The 17,422-nt window shown below is 51.4% G+C and overlaps 1 protein-coding gene across 5 annotated transcripts in view; it reads left to right on the plus strand.

The window, feature by feature from the left end:
• Positions 1-17,422, plus strand: part of PKM (pyruvate kinase M1/2) — a 114,857-nt gene that overhangs the window by 87,808 nt on the left and 9,627 nt on the right. For all 5 annotated transcript variants that reach the window (XM_069624647.1, XM_069624648.1, XM_069624651.1 and 2 more), the window contains exon 10: positions 3,300-3,481. In XM_069624647.1, the coding sequence (XP_069480748.1) occupies positions 3,300-3,481 (182 nt within the window). The remainder of the gene's footprint in view (positions 1-3,299; positions 3,482-17,422) is intronic.

Genomic DNA, 17,422 nt, shown 5'->3' on the forward strand with positions numbered 1-17,422 from the left:
TGCTGTAACTAGCAGGGGCATCGGAGTTAGATATGGAAGGCCTGACTCTACAGAAGGGGCAGGTGCTTCACCCCTCCCCTCAATTGCTGAACCTGAAGGCTTGGTTCCTGGATAAGTGACCTTCACCCGTCTTAAATTATCAGAATAGCATCTGAATGATCGCTTCCAGGAAAGCTTCTACAAGAAAGCAATATCGGGGCAAATGCTAAGGCTCTGCCGTTCGACTCTAGACTGCAGTCTGAACCCCTATCAATTGATAACTGTCTTTGGTCCTATCTGGCATCTACAGTAGTTGATACATTATTTGGCTGCTATTGGTGCATATAGAGAGCAAGCTTTTTCTGTCAAATGAGGCTTTTCATGGGCAGTTTGAAGGCCTTCGTTTGCATCCACCTTTTCCCGAGCAAGCCCCCACCTCCATGGGATCTGAATATATTCTTTTGGCGCTCATGCACAAGACTTTTGAGCCAGTGGCATCCTGGTGATTTGGATCTTTTGGCATGGAAGACTGCTTTTTTGATGGCCATTACACAGAATTGGAGAGTTTAAGGCTCTTTCTTCAAAAGAATCTTTATTGATTTTTCACAAGGCTAAGGTAGTCCTTTGTACATTAACCTCGTGTTTACCTATGGTGGTTTTCAGAATACCATCTCAATCAAAATAATTCTCCTGATTCTTTTTTAAATTTTTTAATCCCAGACCACATGCTTTGGTTGAGAATCTTGCATAATCTGGACATATTTACAGAATTAAATGTTCAGGAAATCTGCCAAAGCTGCTGTTGCCAGGTGGGTTGTTTCATTTATCGCAAAGGCTTATGACGTGACGGGACTCGGTTCCACAGAGACTTGCTCATTCCACAAGAGCTAAGGCCATATCAGTAGCCTTTATTAGGCATGTCCCCATCGCAGAAATGTGCAGGGCTATTGCACTTTCTTTTTGCAAGCACTACACTATGGATGCATCCTCCAGGAAAGATGCCAAATTTGGCTAAGAGGTGCTCTGCAACTTGTTAGCTTGAACAGCATATATGCATTCTCCTCCACCCTTACTGGTATTAGTCTGGTCTTAACCAGTTGGTAGGGAGTGCGCGCAGGACGTAAAATTAAAACCATTGCATACCTTCATTGTGATTTGGGTTCTTGGTGGATACGCTCCATCCTTCACATCACCCCCCTAGCATATACTCTTATTTCAACCGCCAGTAGCTGAAATCAGGAAATGGGTGTGGGCAGTTGGTGGCGTAGGGCTGGCGTGTGGTGATGGTCTTGCCAAAGTTTAAAGGGGAAGATATTTTCCAAGTCGGATTTTTCTTGCCCGCCTGGGAATGCAGATGTACCCAACCAGTTGGGAAGGAGGGAGATTATGGACTAAGAATTTGAACCAACATGACAGTAATATTTTCATATTAAATTGCACAATGGAAACTATTGTGGAATTGCAAAACCAATATGTACTACAATCTGACCAATTTGGACACTGTACAACTAAACAAATGTGACTCCATAAAACCAATATGAATAAGTGTTGACAAATATTACACTGACCAAGCTCTATAAACAATAATGCACTCATGCAATGTCCCCTCGGAAAGTCGCCAAGTAGGCATCTTTTTTCCTTACACCCCTAAAAGTCCCCCCACCTATCCTGGGACGGGTACAATTTTCTTTTCTAATTCCAGTCATAGAATATTTGGGGAAAGTTTGATTTTGGTGGGAGTGCAAATTTGGGTAAATGTTATCCCCTGGCGACTTTGTCCCAGGCGACTTTAGAGCCATTTAAATCTGTATCCAGTAATCGTTTTCGCCTGAAGAGAAATGGGAGCAAAATGTACCCTGGATAAGGTGCATATAGCCAATATAAAATTGGACCCACTGTGCTGAAAATGTTAAACTCTGAAATAGGGACTCTATGCTTCACCATCCTACCCCCCACCACAAATCACCAAGTGCTGATCAGAGCTCTTACTTGACTATGGAGATCTTACAAACCGATTCATTTTGTTGAAGGAATATGTTAAGCCTTCTAGCTGTGAATGGTGGTCCCAATCTAAACACCCCAAACCTTTATGCATTAACTGCAGCATTACAGGTTTAAGACTCATTGGAAAGACCCCAGTGCCCAAACCTTCAGGGCCTGGTAGAACGTATTGGCTTGCACATAAAACTTGAACGCTGACGAGCCCTAATCAATGACTAAATGTAATCGAAGTCACCCCCCCCCTTTTTTACTCTCTGCATACTGAAATGTTTTAAGCTCACAATTTGTGTATATATTGGACAACCCTCCCGCTCTGGAAATGGAATGATCGATGATGGTTATGGAACGTCAAACGTTCACAGTACCTCACACATCCTTAAATGAAAAATGGGAGTGTCTCATGTTGCTCACCTTTACATCTTGTCTCTTCTGCTGTCTTCTCCTCCTTTCTGTATCTCTTGCTGTCCAACTTCTATCCCTTGGATGCAACAAATGCACTTTATTTTAACCCTCCTTGGAAGTTATTCCTAGCCTGGATGGTAATCCATAGTTTCATGCCTATTAGCCAGTTTAATATTAAACTAGGTCTACCACATCACTTGGCTGTCATAGCACGAAGTACAACAAAGAAATAATGCAACTGCTATTGTCAGAATATATTTGAAGATGACCATGTAATCACCGGGAGGATGGCTCGGGGCAATGAGTTTGTCTGGGACGCAAGACAGCACAGGGCAACATGGGTACGAATTCCAGTACTGCTGGAGACTGGTCAGCAGTATTAAGCGTGCTAGAAAAGATTAATTCTTACAGCTTGATACTGTTAAATTGTACTCAATTTTTGTTATCTGGAAATCTTTCTGAAAGTTTATCTTGACACTCAGAAATAAAGTGTGGCGATTTTAGTACTAACCTTATCAAGATCTCATGGAATGTTAGGGTTTGTGCCCTGGACACTATCCATTTTTACCATCCTGACCCTAAAATGAGCTGGCGTGTCCCCCTCCCCTTTAGTCCAGAATTGGCACTGCATTGCCAGTAATGCAGGTTAATTCTTTTCTGTGTTTTCACTATGCGACCAATGATGTATATACTCTGCCGACTTTTTGGCGGAGGTTGTTAATAGGTCACAGTTTGTTGGCCCGTCTCATAACCTACTTCTGTTGGTGTAATTGCCCACTACAAATACTACTGGCTTCTGTGCATGGTAGTATAGCATGTTTGACTTTGTAAGTAGAAGTTGTGTATGGTGGCTTTTTTATATACAGTGCTATTGCAGATCTGCCTCTTAATTCATTTTTCTCACTCCTAAAAATCAGGTCTGCTCAATTGCTGTCGCGATATCGACCCCGTGCTCCTATCATTGCAGTAACTCGTAATGGACAGACTGCCCGACAGGCTCATTTATACCGTGGAGTCTTTCCTGTGCTGTACAAGGAACCTGTAGATGAGTCCTGGGCAGAGGATGTGGATCGCAGAGTGAATTTTGCTATGGATATCGGTAGGTATGGTGTATGAGGCTCGCCCACAGTGGCTATTGAAGAGAATATCCTTTTGATCAATGTGTTGCATGCTCACCTGAAGGTGAAATTAATCTATGTATGCAGCACACCACTGGAGCCACTCGTCTGCATCACTGTTTTGCTGATCCTTGTGCCCTCTTTTTGCATCACTTCTCTTTATTTTGTTTGTGTGATATGTTCATTTTTCTGTGATTTGTCTTGTTGAATGTTTCGCTTGTGCTATTTGTTGCATGTTTGCATTTAGCTTTTGAGCAAGACTGCGAGCTGTATTCAGTTGTGACTTTTGTGTTTGGATGAGATGTTGTATGCCAGTTGATGGGTTGTAGGAGGTGGTGTTTAACCTATCAGTATTTGTTAAATACTCACTTTACAGTGCCTTGCTGTATTTATATACAGAATTGATACATTTGTGAGTTGGTCCTCAATAGGTTGCCCACCTGGAAAAAAAAAATATTGGCATGTTACATTTCACAGTTTAGATTTAAATGACTATTTGTCTCCATTACTGTGCAACATGATTCCAGTCTGGGAGATTTAGGGGGCATCAGGAGCTGCCCATGCATGAACTAGTTTGGGGGTTACTCCAGTGTCTCGTTTCTTTTCCACCATCTCGTTTCTTTTCCACCATACATTTGTTATGCTGTACTCTGGGATCAGATGGGAGCAGAGCCTGATGCCCACAGCACTTCCATAGAAAAGAACATTCTGGAAAATATGCCTGCATGTCCCTCACAGGATGCCTCCATGAGAACATTCCTTGTACAACTGCATTTACGCTTCTGCCCGACGGGACTGGACCACCACCAGCATTGCACTTGCACCTTGTGGTGGAGACCTTTTGCCTACCTGCCACCATGCCTTCCAGTCTCAAGCACGGTCATCCTGCTTGTGCTTACACCCCAACACACACCATGGATCTGCACATGTATTGCATGGAGTAGCTGAGTGCATGTCATGCCTGGGACCAGTGTGCAGTGTACGGTTGCCCACCCAGAAAATGTAACAAGCCGACTTCTTTGCAACGCGTACGACTCCAAACCAGAGAGGCCAGCATATTGGGATTAGGTCTTCAAGACCATGCTAGTGAAAAAGATTTAACACAAACCTCAGAGTTGGTGAATACTTATTCTCCAGGCACCTCAGTCAGGGGATGTAGATATCCACCAGACCGAGGTTCCTCCTGGGACTGCTTCAGTAACCCATTATGGTGCCTTCATGCCACCAGGTGAACGGCACCCTGTCCAAGGCGCTGTGGCCATCAGTACAGTGGGTAATCTGTGTTGGATGAATGAACCACCGCTCAACAAAGGCTACACTTGTGCTTGATCTAGCTTTGAGGCCTCATGAAGCCTGCCATATAATACTCTGGGTTGCAAGAGTGTTTACACTGGGTTTAACTGATCCTACAGGGTACAACACCTACATCTGAACACCCCTCAGCCTGACAGAGGCGTCTAGGAAATGCTGTGGCCTCCCTGTTTCATGATCTAACATGTGACACCCTGAAGGTGCTGCAGAACAAACCTTCTCCAGCATTGGGTCTTTCATGGAACCATCGGTACACTTATAAAGCCGTTTCCCATAGGAAAACTTTATCTACGTCGTTTTTGGGGCCGCCCACGCATGCCCCACTAAGACGTAGCGGTATAAATGCCCCGTCCCCGTGGCTCCCTTCAGATTTCAACAGTCTCCAAAGTAGTGGGAGCACCTCGTGTAGTCTACTATTTTGTTTAGGTTGTGCTGTTGGAGTTTTGTCCTGATGTCAGGAAAAGCGCTGTTCCGCCCATGCGGGTTGGACGGTGTACGAGGGGCACGGACATATGGATTGCATATATTGTCTACACCATCACCATTCGGCAGACAAGTGCGACATATGTAAGGGCTTCTCCCAGAAGACTCTTAAAGATCGAAGACTAGTGGCAAGGTTAAACGATGGAGCAGGGGCATACCCGCCATCTGAGGTAGGCTCCACGTGCAGTGTGGCCTCGGCTTCAAAATCTTCAGGGGCCCCGTGCTGCTCGACATCGTCGGAACCCCCGGTGAAGAAATCACAACCGGCGGAGAAGGAATCATAGAGAAGCCATTCTAAGGAGTCTTCGTCGAAGAAAGCCTCGTCATCCATCTTCGATGAAGAAAGACAAAGAAAAGTCAAAATCCTCCTTGGGCGATCCTCATAGATCGACCTCGAGTCGAGAAGCGTAGATAAAGTTCAGAAAAGGCGGGAACGCCTCAGGGTCCTACACGACGACCACTGCCGTCGACGGCAGGGCAGTCGTCGACCACTTCTCTGCCACTCACACAATTGGTCTCAACTGTTCTTGGGCTGCAGACGGCGATGATGACGGGGCCAGCTTTAGCCTCGTCGACTGAGATCCCGCAAGAGGCCTGGCGACCAGAAATATTCGACTTGGTTTTGCCGGAGACCCTGCTGCAGCAAGAGGCCTTGTCAGTGTCCTCGGGAGATGAGGATGTGAGAGTAGCTGGCCCTGCAGACCTCGGGTTACGAGGGATTACCAGGCCTCTCTCCAGGAGCATTTCAGGGTCTACCCCTCTTCTCAATCCGCAGTCACTCTTGTCGCTGGAGGTTTTATCCACGTTACTAACGTTGCTGAAGACACTAGACGAGAGGCTACCTCAAGCAACTGCGGCCAGGTCGGCCATTGACGAACCGGGCCCGTATCGTCGGCCACCTCCGTCAACCCCCACGGCAGTGCCAGCGGGTGGAGACCTCTCAGCTCCACGACACGAGGCAGGTGAACTGATAGATTCAGACTCGGACAGGAGAACCTTATCGGATGTCTCACTTTCCCCCTCCAGGGATCCAACTGTGGAGTCTGAGGTGGAATTAGAAACACTGAGAAGGCCGGCTCTGTCTCCCCTGGACGACATTGGGTCATTGCACGCCATGATGGCCAAAGCGTGTACAGAATTCGGGTTGGCCCAGGAAGAGGAGAAACAACTTTTCTCCAGCATAGGGTCTGGCATGGATTCACATGCTCATGAATATTCCCCGTCGTCGGGCTGGGGATCCTCGGTAAAGGAAAAAACCAGTATCAGTTTAGTTTCTGATCTGTCTTTCGTAGTAGTAACCAATCACTGATCTCTACGTCATACTGACCACAGCCAATGACTGCTCTCTACCTAAGCCCCGCCTCTGGCAGCCATCTTCAGATTTTTACCGCACGTTCAAGCGTTGGGATCCTCGTGCTATTGCTCTCGAGCGTTAGTGCTATTTTTCACGTTTTTTCCTCAAAAACTTTGATTTTTCGGTCAAAAGAGCCTCAAGCTCCACCGTTTCTTCCGATCAACGGGGACCCGTGTCGGATTCGTCTACGCCCCTCAAGGGTGAAGATTTCGTCGAGCCACGCTTTTGGAGGACTCCAGAAGTTTCTCAGGCCCATCTCGGACATGGCCCAGGAGAAGGGAAGCTTGACGCCCGGAAAGCTGTTCAGGGTATGCCCTGGATGCCAGCTTCAGAATGTCTTTAAGGAGAACGAACACTCCTTTTGTCTTTACTGCCTACATGAGGACAAGTCGCACGTGGAGAAGAACTGTGCGTTTTGCGGCAATATGTCGGAGCGGACCATGAAGGACCGCCATCAACGTCTCGCCAACTGGCTGGAAGGGAAGAGGCCCGTCAGGCGAGAAGAAGAAATCTGAGCGGTCTTCTAAGACCTTTGAGGACGCCCCGGCGATGGGGGTCCAACACAAGGCCAAGCACCGCGAGTCCGCTGGCACCGAGAGCGCCGAACAGTCGGGCTCTACGGGCACCAGGCAGGGCGCATCCTCCCCGGCACCATCAACCACGAGCCAACGCTCTGGTTCGGGTAAGAGGAAGGCCGAGCACCCGGCAAAGCTCCTGGAGAGGCCCCGGTCGAGCTCTAAGGCCCCATCGGAGGGAGAGCGAGGCAGTGATCCTCCCCCCAAGGAGAAGGCGGTGAGCGCACCTAAGGTGGTGAAAGCCTTAATCCATCCGGCCAAGGCCTCTTCTATCGAGACAGTCGCGGCGGCCCTGGCTCAGCCTGTGGAGGCTACACCAGTGGTGGCGACCTCGGGGCTCAGTCTCCCTGCCACCGCGGAGGGAGTCCTCTTTTATGCCCATCGACAGGACCCCCGTGAAACCTCCGGAGAAGAAAAAGGGGGGGCAGGAGGTTGTCGTGGATTCGGCCTCCACCTCTGAGGAAGAGCTGATCGAAGTCTTAAGCCACAGCGCTGGCGTGGAAGACCAGCCCGTCGGGAGGGACCCCGACGTAGGAGACTACGATAACGTCGAGGGTGCCGACGGGGCCCCTGACCGCCTGTCGGACTCCCCTCAACCAGTGCCGCAAGACAACTTGGCGGCCATTTTGTTGGCTATACAGTCCTTATGCTCGGAGATGAGGACGAGACTGCCGTTACCACCAGCGGAGGAACCGCTCCCGACGGGGGACCCGGAGCCAGGCCCTTCTGGGAGCCCTCCCCCTAAGAGAAGAATTCATCCTCCACCTCCTTTTTAAGCCATCGCGCCCTGTTCAGCCCTCCTCCCCGTCCACGACTCGTGGGGATGATACGGGGACTGACACGGCCGCGACAGGTACGGACGACGAGGTTTACGACGAGGATCTGCCGTCGTCACCTCCCACCCAGGCTTCCCCGCCCGACGAGATTGGATCGTTTCACTCCATGATCGCCAGGGCATCTGAGCTTTTCCAGCTCTGCCCGGAAGAGAAGGAAGGTTTCCTTTATCAACGGTGCGAAGCCAAGAGGAAGACGGCCTCTCCGTACCTCTACTGGACGATATTTGGGATGAGGGCCTTGCCCTCCTCAAGAACCCATCCACGCCGGCTAGAAGGGATCGGTACGAGAAGTACCGGGTCCCGGGCGCGGCCCCCTTCGGGCACAGCCGACCCCGGCCTCGGTCGTCTCCGCGGCAGCCAGGAAGAAAGCGGGGGGGGGGGCGCAGCCTCTACGTCGACCTTCCCCGCCGGACGGCGAGGGAAAGAAATTGGATACGATGGGACGCAGGGTCATCTCGTCTGCAGCGACGACGATTAAGGCGGCCAACGCCTTGGCTATCGTAGCCCGCTTCGACAGGGAGTTGTGGTACAAACTGACCCCCCTGCTGGACTTCCTACCGGACGACAAGAGGGCAGATGCCCTAGAGATCTTGCAGGAAGGAGAGGTGGCGTCGGACCACGCCATAACGATTGCGACGGACATCGCTGACACTGGATTTCGCCAGTTGGGCAACGGCGTGGATGGCTCAAGGCTACTGACTTGAGTCAGGACGTGCAGACCAGAGTCTTAGACATGCCGTTCGACGGAAACCACCTGTTTGGGAAAACAGTGGACGATTCCCTTCAAGCCATCAAGGCAGACACGGAGACGGCCCGGGCTCTTGGGGTTCTCCAGCAGCGGCGGCCGCCCTTTCGGAGCGGCGGAGGCAAACAGGTTGCCTCCGAAGGTTCCGGCGGCGGATTTTCCACCTACCGTCAAGCGGCCCGTTCGTCGTCGCAGGAAGCTTACAGGGGAGGAGGCAAGTCAGGCGGGCCCCGCCGCCGTCGTCGCCAAGGAGGTCAAGGCGGCAAAGCCTCGTCGAAGCAGGACTGAACCGGCCGTGGGGTCGTGCCCCCACCGAAGCACCCCGGTGGGAGGCTGGCTGGCGAGCTTCGGCAGCGTGTGGGAGTCCATCTCCACCGACCGTTGGGTGCTGGATGCCCTAGCCCAGGGTCGCGCGCTAGAGTTTCAAAGAAGGTGCCCGCGCGTCCCCCCCCCCACTCCCCCCCGTGGCCAGGAAAGAACATCACGTCCCTCAACTTCTCTTGGAGGTAAAGGCGATGCTCAAGAAGGGCGCCATCGAGCTCGTCCCAAAGAGGCTTCGGGGCTCCGGAGTTTACTCAAGATACTTCCTCGTGAAGAAGAAGACGGGAGGATGGCGTCCCATCCTGGACCTACGACGACTGAACAAATTCATCAAGGCACGGAAGTTCCGGATGGTCACCCTCCAACACGTCCTGGGTCAGCTGGAGGAGGGCGATTTCCTGTCGTCGTTGGATTTGGAGGATGCCTACTTCCATATTCCCATCCTAAAGGGACACCGAAAGTTTCTCAGGTTCGTGGTCCAAGGGGCGTCACTATCAGTTCAGAGCCCTTCCCTTCGGACTGAGGTCGGCGCCCAGGGTGTTCACCAAGTGCCTTGCACCGGTGGCGGCGCAGCTGCGCCGAGAGGGGATCCACGTCTACCCCTACCTGGACGACTGGCTCATCCGAGCAAAGACTAAGGAGCTCGCCGTGGAGCACACGGCAAGGACTGTCCAACTTCTCACGGACCTGGGATTCTCCATAAACTACGCCAAGTCCCACCTGGTGCCCACGCAAGATGCACTGTTTCTGGGAGCGAAGCTCGACGGTGTCGCTTCTGGCCTCTCCGTCGGAGGAAAGGACGAGGGCCATTTTGGGCAAGGTGCAGCGGATGCTGGTTGCGGACGCGGCCAGAGTAAGGTCCATCAAGTCCCTCCTCGGAATGATGTCTTGCATTTACCTCATCCCCCTGTGCAGGCTCCGGATGCGCCCGTTGCAGGAGTTCCTGGATGCGCGCTGGATCCAGACGACGGGCAGCTTCGAGGAGAGGATCACACTCGACGAGTTTCCGACGAGCGATCCAGTGGTGGGGCACCCCTGCGCATCTGACGGCGGGCATGGACTTCCAGACCCCCGACCACCAGGAGACAGTGACCACGGATGCCTCCATGGAAGGGTGGGGAGCACACACCGAAAATCTGCACGCGAGAGGCCTTTGGCTCCCGACGGAGAAGTCTCTCCATATCAACGTCCTGGAGCTCAGTGCAGTGTTTTGGGCCCTCAGGTCCTTCCTTACGTCCCTCAAGGGCAAGGTGGTGAGGATCTTCACCGACAACACCACCACCATGTTCTACATCAGGAAACAGGGCGGAACCAGGTCCCCAGCCCTGTCCAGGGAGGCGCAGGATCTGTGACATTGGGCCGTTGCCCAAGGGATGTGTCTGGTGCCGTTTCATCTGGCAGGGATAAAAAACACCATCGCCGACTCACTCAGCAGGGAGCTGCGCTCGTGCCACGAGTGGGAACTATGACAGGATCTAGTGGACCGCCTCTTCCGACGGTGGGGGCACACCCCAGATCGATCTGTTCGCGACGGCGACAAACTCCAAGTGCCGGAGGCTCGCCAGCAGGTTTCCCCAGCCGAGGAGCATGGGCGATGCTTTCTCGTTCCCCTGGGAGGGCCGGTTTCTATACGCGTTCCCTCCATTGCCCTTGCTGATCCGGCCCATCAACCAGCTCAAGAGGTCACGGTGCAGGATGATCCTCGTCGCACCTGCGTGGCCGAGGCAGATATGGTTCCCGGACCTTCTGGACTTGTCAGCGTCCCCATCAATCAAGCTGCCACTGGACGCGGATCTTCTCTCCAGGGAAGGAGGCGCCATCCTCCATCACGACCCGAAGTCGCTGAACTTGCAGGCCTGGAGTTTGGAGGATACGACATACCGGCCGACTGCAGAGAGGTTCTTGCAAAGGCCACGGCGTCCTCAACTCTTAAATGCTACGGACATAAATGGAAGAGGTTCTCTGTCTGGTGCCACGCACAGAAGATTAACCCTTTACGGATTACGGCTCCCCAAGTACTGCCGTACCTACTGACGCTGGCCAAAGCTGGACTGGCGCACACGTCCAAGATTCATCTTGCTGCGATCTCCCGATACACCAGAACCACGGGGCGGATGTCTTTGTGGTCTCATCGTCTGGTGAAAGAGTTCATGAAGGGACTGTTCAGATCGTTCCCGCCAGTGAAGGCTCCGGCCCCGGCGTGGGAGCTCAACGTGGTGCTGACCAAGCTCATGGGACCTCCGTTCGAGCCTCTGCACTCGGCTCCGTTGAAGTTCTTGTCGTGGAAAACAGCGTTTCTTGTGGCCATCACCTCCACACGACGGGTGGGAGAGATCCAGGCCCTTTCCTGCAAGGCCCCGTACTTGACTTTTCACGACACGAGGGTAGTGCTCAGGATGCACCCCTCCTTCATGCCCAAGGTGACGTCGGACTTCCACCTCAACAAACCCTTGGTGTTGCCTGTTTTCTTTTCGTCGCCGGCTGAAAGGACTTTGCACTCGCTGGATGTGGCTAGAGCGCTGAAGTTCTACGTGGATCGCACAAAGTGTTTTCGGAAGACGTCACAACTCTTTGAACTTTGGACCTGTCAATCAGGGGAAGGCTCTCTCGAAGGCTTCCATTTCCAGATGGCTCTCCGGCTGTTCATGTACTGTCATCGGTTGGCAAACCGACCGCTGCCTGGCTGTCCGAGAGCCCATTCCACCAGAGCAATCGCAGCTACCATGGCTTTCCTATCTGGTGGGCCCTTGCTGGACATCTGCAGAGCTGCTACGTGGAGGTCGACGCACACCTTCACGAAATTCTACTGCGTCAATCGGGGATTCCAGGGTCGGCCAAGCAGTGCTGCGCAACCTGTTCGCCTAAGGTGAGCCTGGTGAGGAGGTAAGATTTGCTTAATGTTGAGTTTGATGTAATGCTTAATGTTGAGCCTTTGCCACCTCCCGTGGTTGTGCATGTGTGTACTGCTATGTATTCTTTATTCATAAGCATGTGAATCCATGCCAGACCCCATGCTGGAGAAGGAACAAGTAACTTACCTGTAACTGTTGTTCTCCAGCATGGGTCTGGCATGGATTCACATGCGAACCCTCCCGCCTACCCCTCTGCGGCTCTTCACTTGGTCATACTGCCACTTCACGTGCTACCAAATCTGAAGATGGCTGCCAGAGGCGGGGCTTAGTTAGAGGGCAGTCATTGGCTGTGGTCAGAATGACGCAGAGATCAGTGATTGGTTACTGCTACGAAAGACAGATCAGAAACGAAACTGATACTGGTTTTTTCTTTACTGAGGAGTCCCAGCCTGACGACGGGGAATATTCATGAGCATGTGAATCCATGCCAGACCCATGCTGGAGAACAGTTACAGGTAAGTAACTTGTTCCTTTTTGACCACATGGGAAAGAGAAGGTTGGTGTTTTCAGTACCCATCCTGGATCATGTGTGGCAGGAGGGGTTACAGACCATGCGTCGCCCTTTCTCGGAACCAGCAATAAAAGGTCGCCTGGAGAAAAAATTTAAGGCCCCAGAAGCTACCCCCAAGTGTCTGTCCTCCCAACCAACCCCTGACTCGGTGGTGACGGAGAGAAAGAGTGTGCGGTCAGTGGGAGTAACCAGTGAAAGCAGCCAATTCTCTGGCCATAGTAGCCAGATACGACAGGGAGATGTGGCACCGACTGGTGCCTATTATGGAGCATCTTCCGGAAGAACATAGTAAGGTGGCGATGTTACTGGTCAGGGAAGGTGAAGAGGCCTCCAATCGTGCCATAAACATCGCGGTGGACCTCACGGAATCGGGGTTTAAGTAGGTGAATAACGGTGTGGTTCTCCAAAGACAAGCATGGCTAAAATGCACCAACTTTAGACCAGAGGTGCAATACAAGGTGCGATATGCCTTTTGAGGGAGACCTTCTGTTCGGCGAGAAGGTGGACGAGGCCCTGAAGGGCATGAAGGAGGACTCGGACACGGTGCGTTCCTTAGGGGCCCTCCAAGTGGTCGAAGTTTCAGGTCTTTTCGTCCCTTTAGGGGAGCATCGGGAAACTCCAGATTCTCGGCATCGAGACAGATCCTTCAGTAGGCCAGCATACCCCTCCCAGGGATACAGACGGGCTCAAGCGGCCAAACGATGCAGAGACTACCAGGCCCCCCAAGAAGAGAACAGGTTACTCGTTGACGAGGGATAAGCAGACCAAGGACCAGCAATGACGGGCATCGGAACGTTCTGGGAGGCAGGGTATCATGCTACATCGACGAATGGGAGCAAATAACAATGTATCAATGGGTGTTGGACATTGTAAGATACGGACATTCCCTGCAATTCAAAAGCAACCCTCTGCACATTCCACTGGCGTTTGTAGCTCAACCCCATCTGAGTGTGTTGTAGCAGGAAGTAGCACTTATGCTACAAAAAGGTGCTATAGAATTGGTTCCATCGTCGCAGAGGGTTCAAGGGGTTTATTCCCGATACTTTGTGGTGAAAAAACCAAACGGAAAGTGGGGTCCCATTCTAGACCTGCGCAATCTAAACAAGGCAATTCGACGCACAGGCTCCAAGAAATGATCCGGTCAGTTCAGGAATGGGACTTTCTGGCGTCTTTGGACCTGCAGGACGCATACTTCACATACCAATGTGTCGGCGACACAAAGTTCCTAAGGTTTGTGGTAGGACGGACTCACTACCAGTTCACAGTACTTCCTTTTGGGCTGAAATCCTCTCCCAGAACGTTCACGAAATGTTTGGCCCCGGTGGCGGCCTAGCTGTGAAGGCAAGGCCATCATGTGTACCCGTATCTTAACGACTGGTTGGTGAGGGTGTCCTCCCCTATGTCGACTCGCACGTTTACAGGCCACCATGCACCTCTTACAACGGCTGGGGTTTGCGGTAAACTTCGAGAAATCCTCGTTAACGCCGTCGAGAGGCTTGGTGTTCATGGGTGCACAATTCGAGACGCAGTCCGGGTTAGTGAAGCCATCCCTCTACAATCACCAAACTCAATCGATAGTCTGGAATTGATTTTCTGCTGACCTGCCAATCAGTGAGAAAATGTGTCGCTTCTGGGTGCTATGGCGTCCTGCATTCCTCTGGTAGGCAACTGCCGCCTGTTCATGAGGCCGGTTCAAGAGTTTCTGGCGGAACGGTGGACGCAGGCCCAAGGGCTTTGGTTGGACAAACTGACCGACAACGAGCTCCTACTAGCTCTTCAGTGGTGGAAGAGCTTTCAGAATCTATCCAGAGGGGTACCCCTACAGGAGCCGGAGTTTCGGCTAAGCATAGTGACGGACGCGTCCCTGACAGGCTGGGGAGCACACATGGGCACTCTAGAAACGCAAGGTCATTGGTCTCGGAGGGAGTCTCTCCTGCACATCAACATTCTGGAACTGAGAGGAGTGCGCTGGTCCTTGAAGTCTTTCCTGCCGCACATCAGAGGGTCCATAGTGAGAATATTGACAGACAACACAACGGCAATGTTTTACTTGAGGAAGCAAGGGGGCAAGCGATCCAGAACCCTTTCCACTGAGGCTCAGGTGTGGCATTGGGCTCTGAAACACGATATATCCATCGTAGCTCATCTTCGGGATTAAGGAACGAGCAAGCGGACTCACTCAGCAGAAAAATGGACCAAATACACGAATGGGAGACAGCGTTCAGTTGTCGAAGGTCTTCGAGAAATGGGGACGGCCTCCGCTGGATCTCTTCGCTACGAAGAGGAACAAGTGCGAAATGTATGCCAGCAGGTGGCCACAGGAAGGTTCTCTGGGGGAAGCGTTCTCCTTCCCGTGGACGGACAAGTTCCTCTACGCCTTCCCTCCGTTCCCTCTTATACAGAGAACTCTGCAGTGGATACGCAGGTACAGGTGCCGGGTCATCCTAGTGGCACCATGTTTGCCGAGGCAGCCATGGTTTTCCGACCTGCTTCACCTGTCGGATCAACCAATAATGTTCCCAATCTCCTGTCCCGGGACGAAGGAACAGTGTGACATCACAATCCAGACAATCTCACAGCTTGGCTCCTAACTTTTCAGAATTTGGTGCCTTGAGCATTTCGTCGGATTGTCGGAGAATCCTGCAAGCAGCACAGGCCCCTTCCACCAACAAGTCGTACTCTTGTAAGTAGAGAAGGTTCTGTACGTGGTGTCAAGGACAGACGGGAGTGCAACCTGTAAGGGTAACTCCGGAGCAGCTTCTACCGTATCTGCTACACCTGGCGAAGAGTGGATTGTCTTTCATCAACAAAGGTACACCTGGAGGCCATCTCTAGGTTCACGAGGAGGAGGCATTCGTCTCCCTTTATTTAGTGACAGGCTGGTGAAACACTTCATGAGGGGTCTGTTCCGAATGTTCCCGCCGGTTAAACGTTTTCCACCAACGTGGAGTGTTAATGTGGTGCTAGCATGGTTAATGAAAGCACCCTTTGAACCAATGGCCACATCGTCGATGAAGTTCTTGTCATGGAAATTGGCTTTTCTAATAGCTATAACATCAGCTAGGCGGATCTCGGAATTGCAAGCATTGGTCGTAGACCCGCCGTACCTAAGTTTCTTTGAGGACAAAGTGGTTCTGTCAACTAATCCTAGTTTCATTCCAAAAGTTCCTACGGCTTATCATAAACACTCACCCATTGTCCTGGCTACCTTTTTCGCGACCCCCCTCATCGGCTGCGGGAAAAAGTCCTCCATACCTTGGACGTAAAGAGAGCTCTAAAGTTTTACCTTCATCGGACTCAGCAACTTAGATCTACGCAACAACTCTTCATTGCATATGGTCCGTCGGCGAGAGGAAAAGCAATTTCAAAGCAGGGACTGGCCCGATGGGTCTCATCGACGATTGCCTTCTGTCATTCCAAAGTGGGAAAACCGCTACAAGGGCGTCGGTGCTCATTCCACAAGGGCAATTTCGGCTTTGTGGGCAGGAATTCCGCTGACGAACATTTGCCAGGCGGCGGCATGGTCAGTGCCTCACACGTTTACCCACCATTACTTCCTCGAACGGCAGCATGCGGACGAGATACAAATGGCACGAGCAGTCTTACGCCATCTGTTTCAATAAGGTAAGCCCTTTTCAAGAAGGGTCTGTACTTATATATGCATATGTACTGTTATGTATTTATAAATTGGCAGTTTACGTAAGCGTGGTTCGCTATACGTGTGCTTAGGAGAGTGCCGGATTGCAGTCACACCTCCTTTTTCAGGATCACTGCTGTGCATTCTAGTCTAAGCATGTTAATCCATGAAAGAGCCAATGCTGGAGAAGGGAATAGTTTCTTACCTGTAACTCCATTTCTCCAGCATTGGTATCTTTGGATTTACATGCGCCTGCCGGCCTCCCCGGAATGCAATCGACTTGTATAACTAGGTTTTCATCCCATTCTGCTTTGGAGGGGTCGGAATCTGAAGGGAGCCGCGGGGGTGGGGCATTTATACCACTACGTCCTAGTGGGGCATGCGTGGGCGGCCCAAAAAACAACGTAGATGGGACACAAGTGTTGGAAGTTTTCCTATGGGAAACGGCTTTATAAGTGTACCGAGGGTTCCCAGTCTGTCGACGGGGAATATTCTAAGCATGTGAATCCATGAAAGATACCAATGCTGGAGAAATGGTGTTACAGGTAAACTATTCCCTTCCAATTCTCCAACATTGTGAACCAATGAAGTCTGACCTGAGCAGGCTATACATGACTCTACTGCCAAAGGTCTGGGTGCCTTACATGATCCTTTCCTGGGCAGTTCGCTTCAGCACACTATTCCGGAGTCCACGTCTGTAACTGGTGTGGAAACTAAAACCCTTCAAGACCCAGCAGAGCCATTTTCTTTCAAGACCTCATCAAATGGAGTTCCATGAAGTAATGCCTCGGACTTCTACTTCAACATAACCCATAAGGACATGGACTGGTAATCGGCCAATGGGGCTCAAAATGTCCCTCACTTGGAGGGGGTGATGCCAACAGTAGTGGCAGGCACAGGCAAACTGGTGCAGTGTGATCTCTTCCATCTTGTATGCTACTTCAGAGTACCACACCTGACTATTTCCAGTGTACACTGCAGGACACGGTCCATACCCTGAGAAAATACCCTGTCCACTGAAAATAAATGTCATTCATGGCTGTCTTGCTTTTTGTGTGGAGTTCCTAGAGTTACCTATGACAAATGCTGCACCCATTGGCTGTTTTCACCCCTCAACAGGTAATTAAATGCTGAAGAAAATACACAACGACCAATGGCTTGTCAGCTCCCTAATCCTCACCCTTTCATCGAAGACCAGAGATTGATATGGACTGTCTTCTGTGGCACAAACCAGAAG

Source organism: Ambystoma mexicanum, chromosome 11 (assembly GCF_040938575.1).
Source record: "Ambystoma mexicanum isolate Mex_15411 chromosome 11, UKY_AmexF1_1, whole genome shotgun sequence".
Classification (NCBI taxonomy): Eukaryota; Metazoa; Chordata; class Amphibia; order Caudata; family Ambystomatidae; genus Ambystoma; species Ambystoma mexicanum.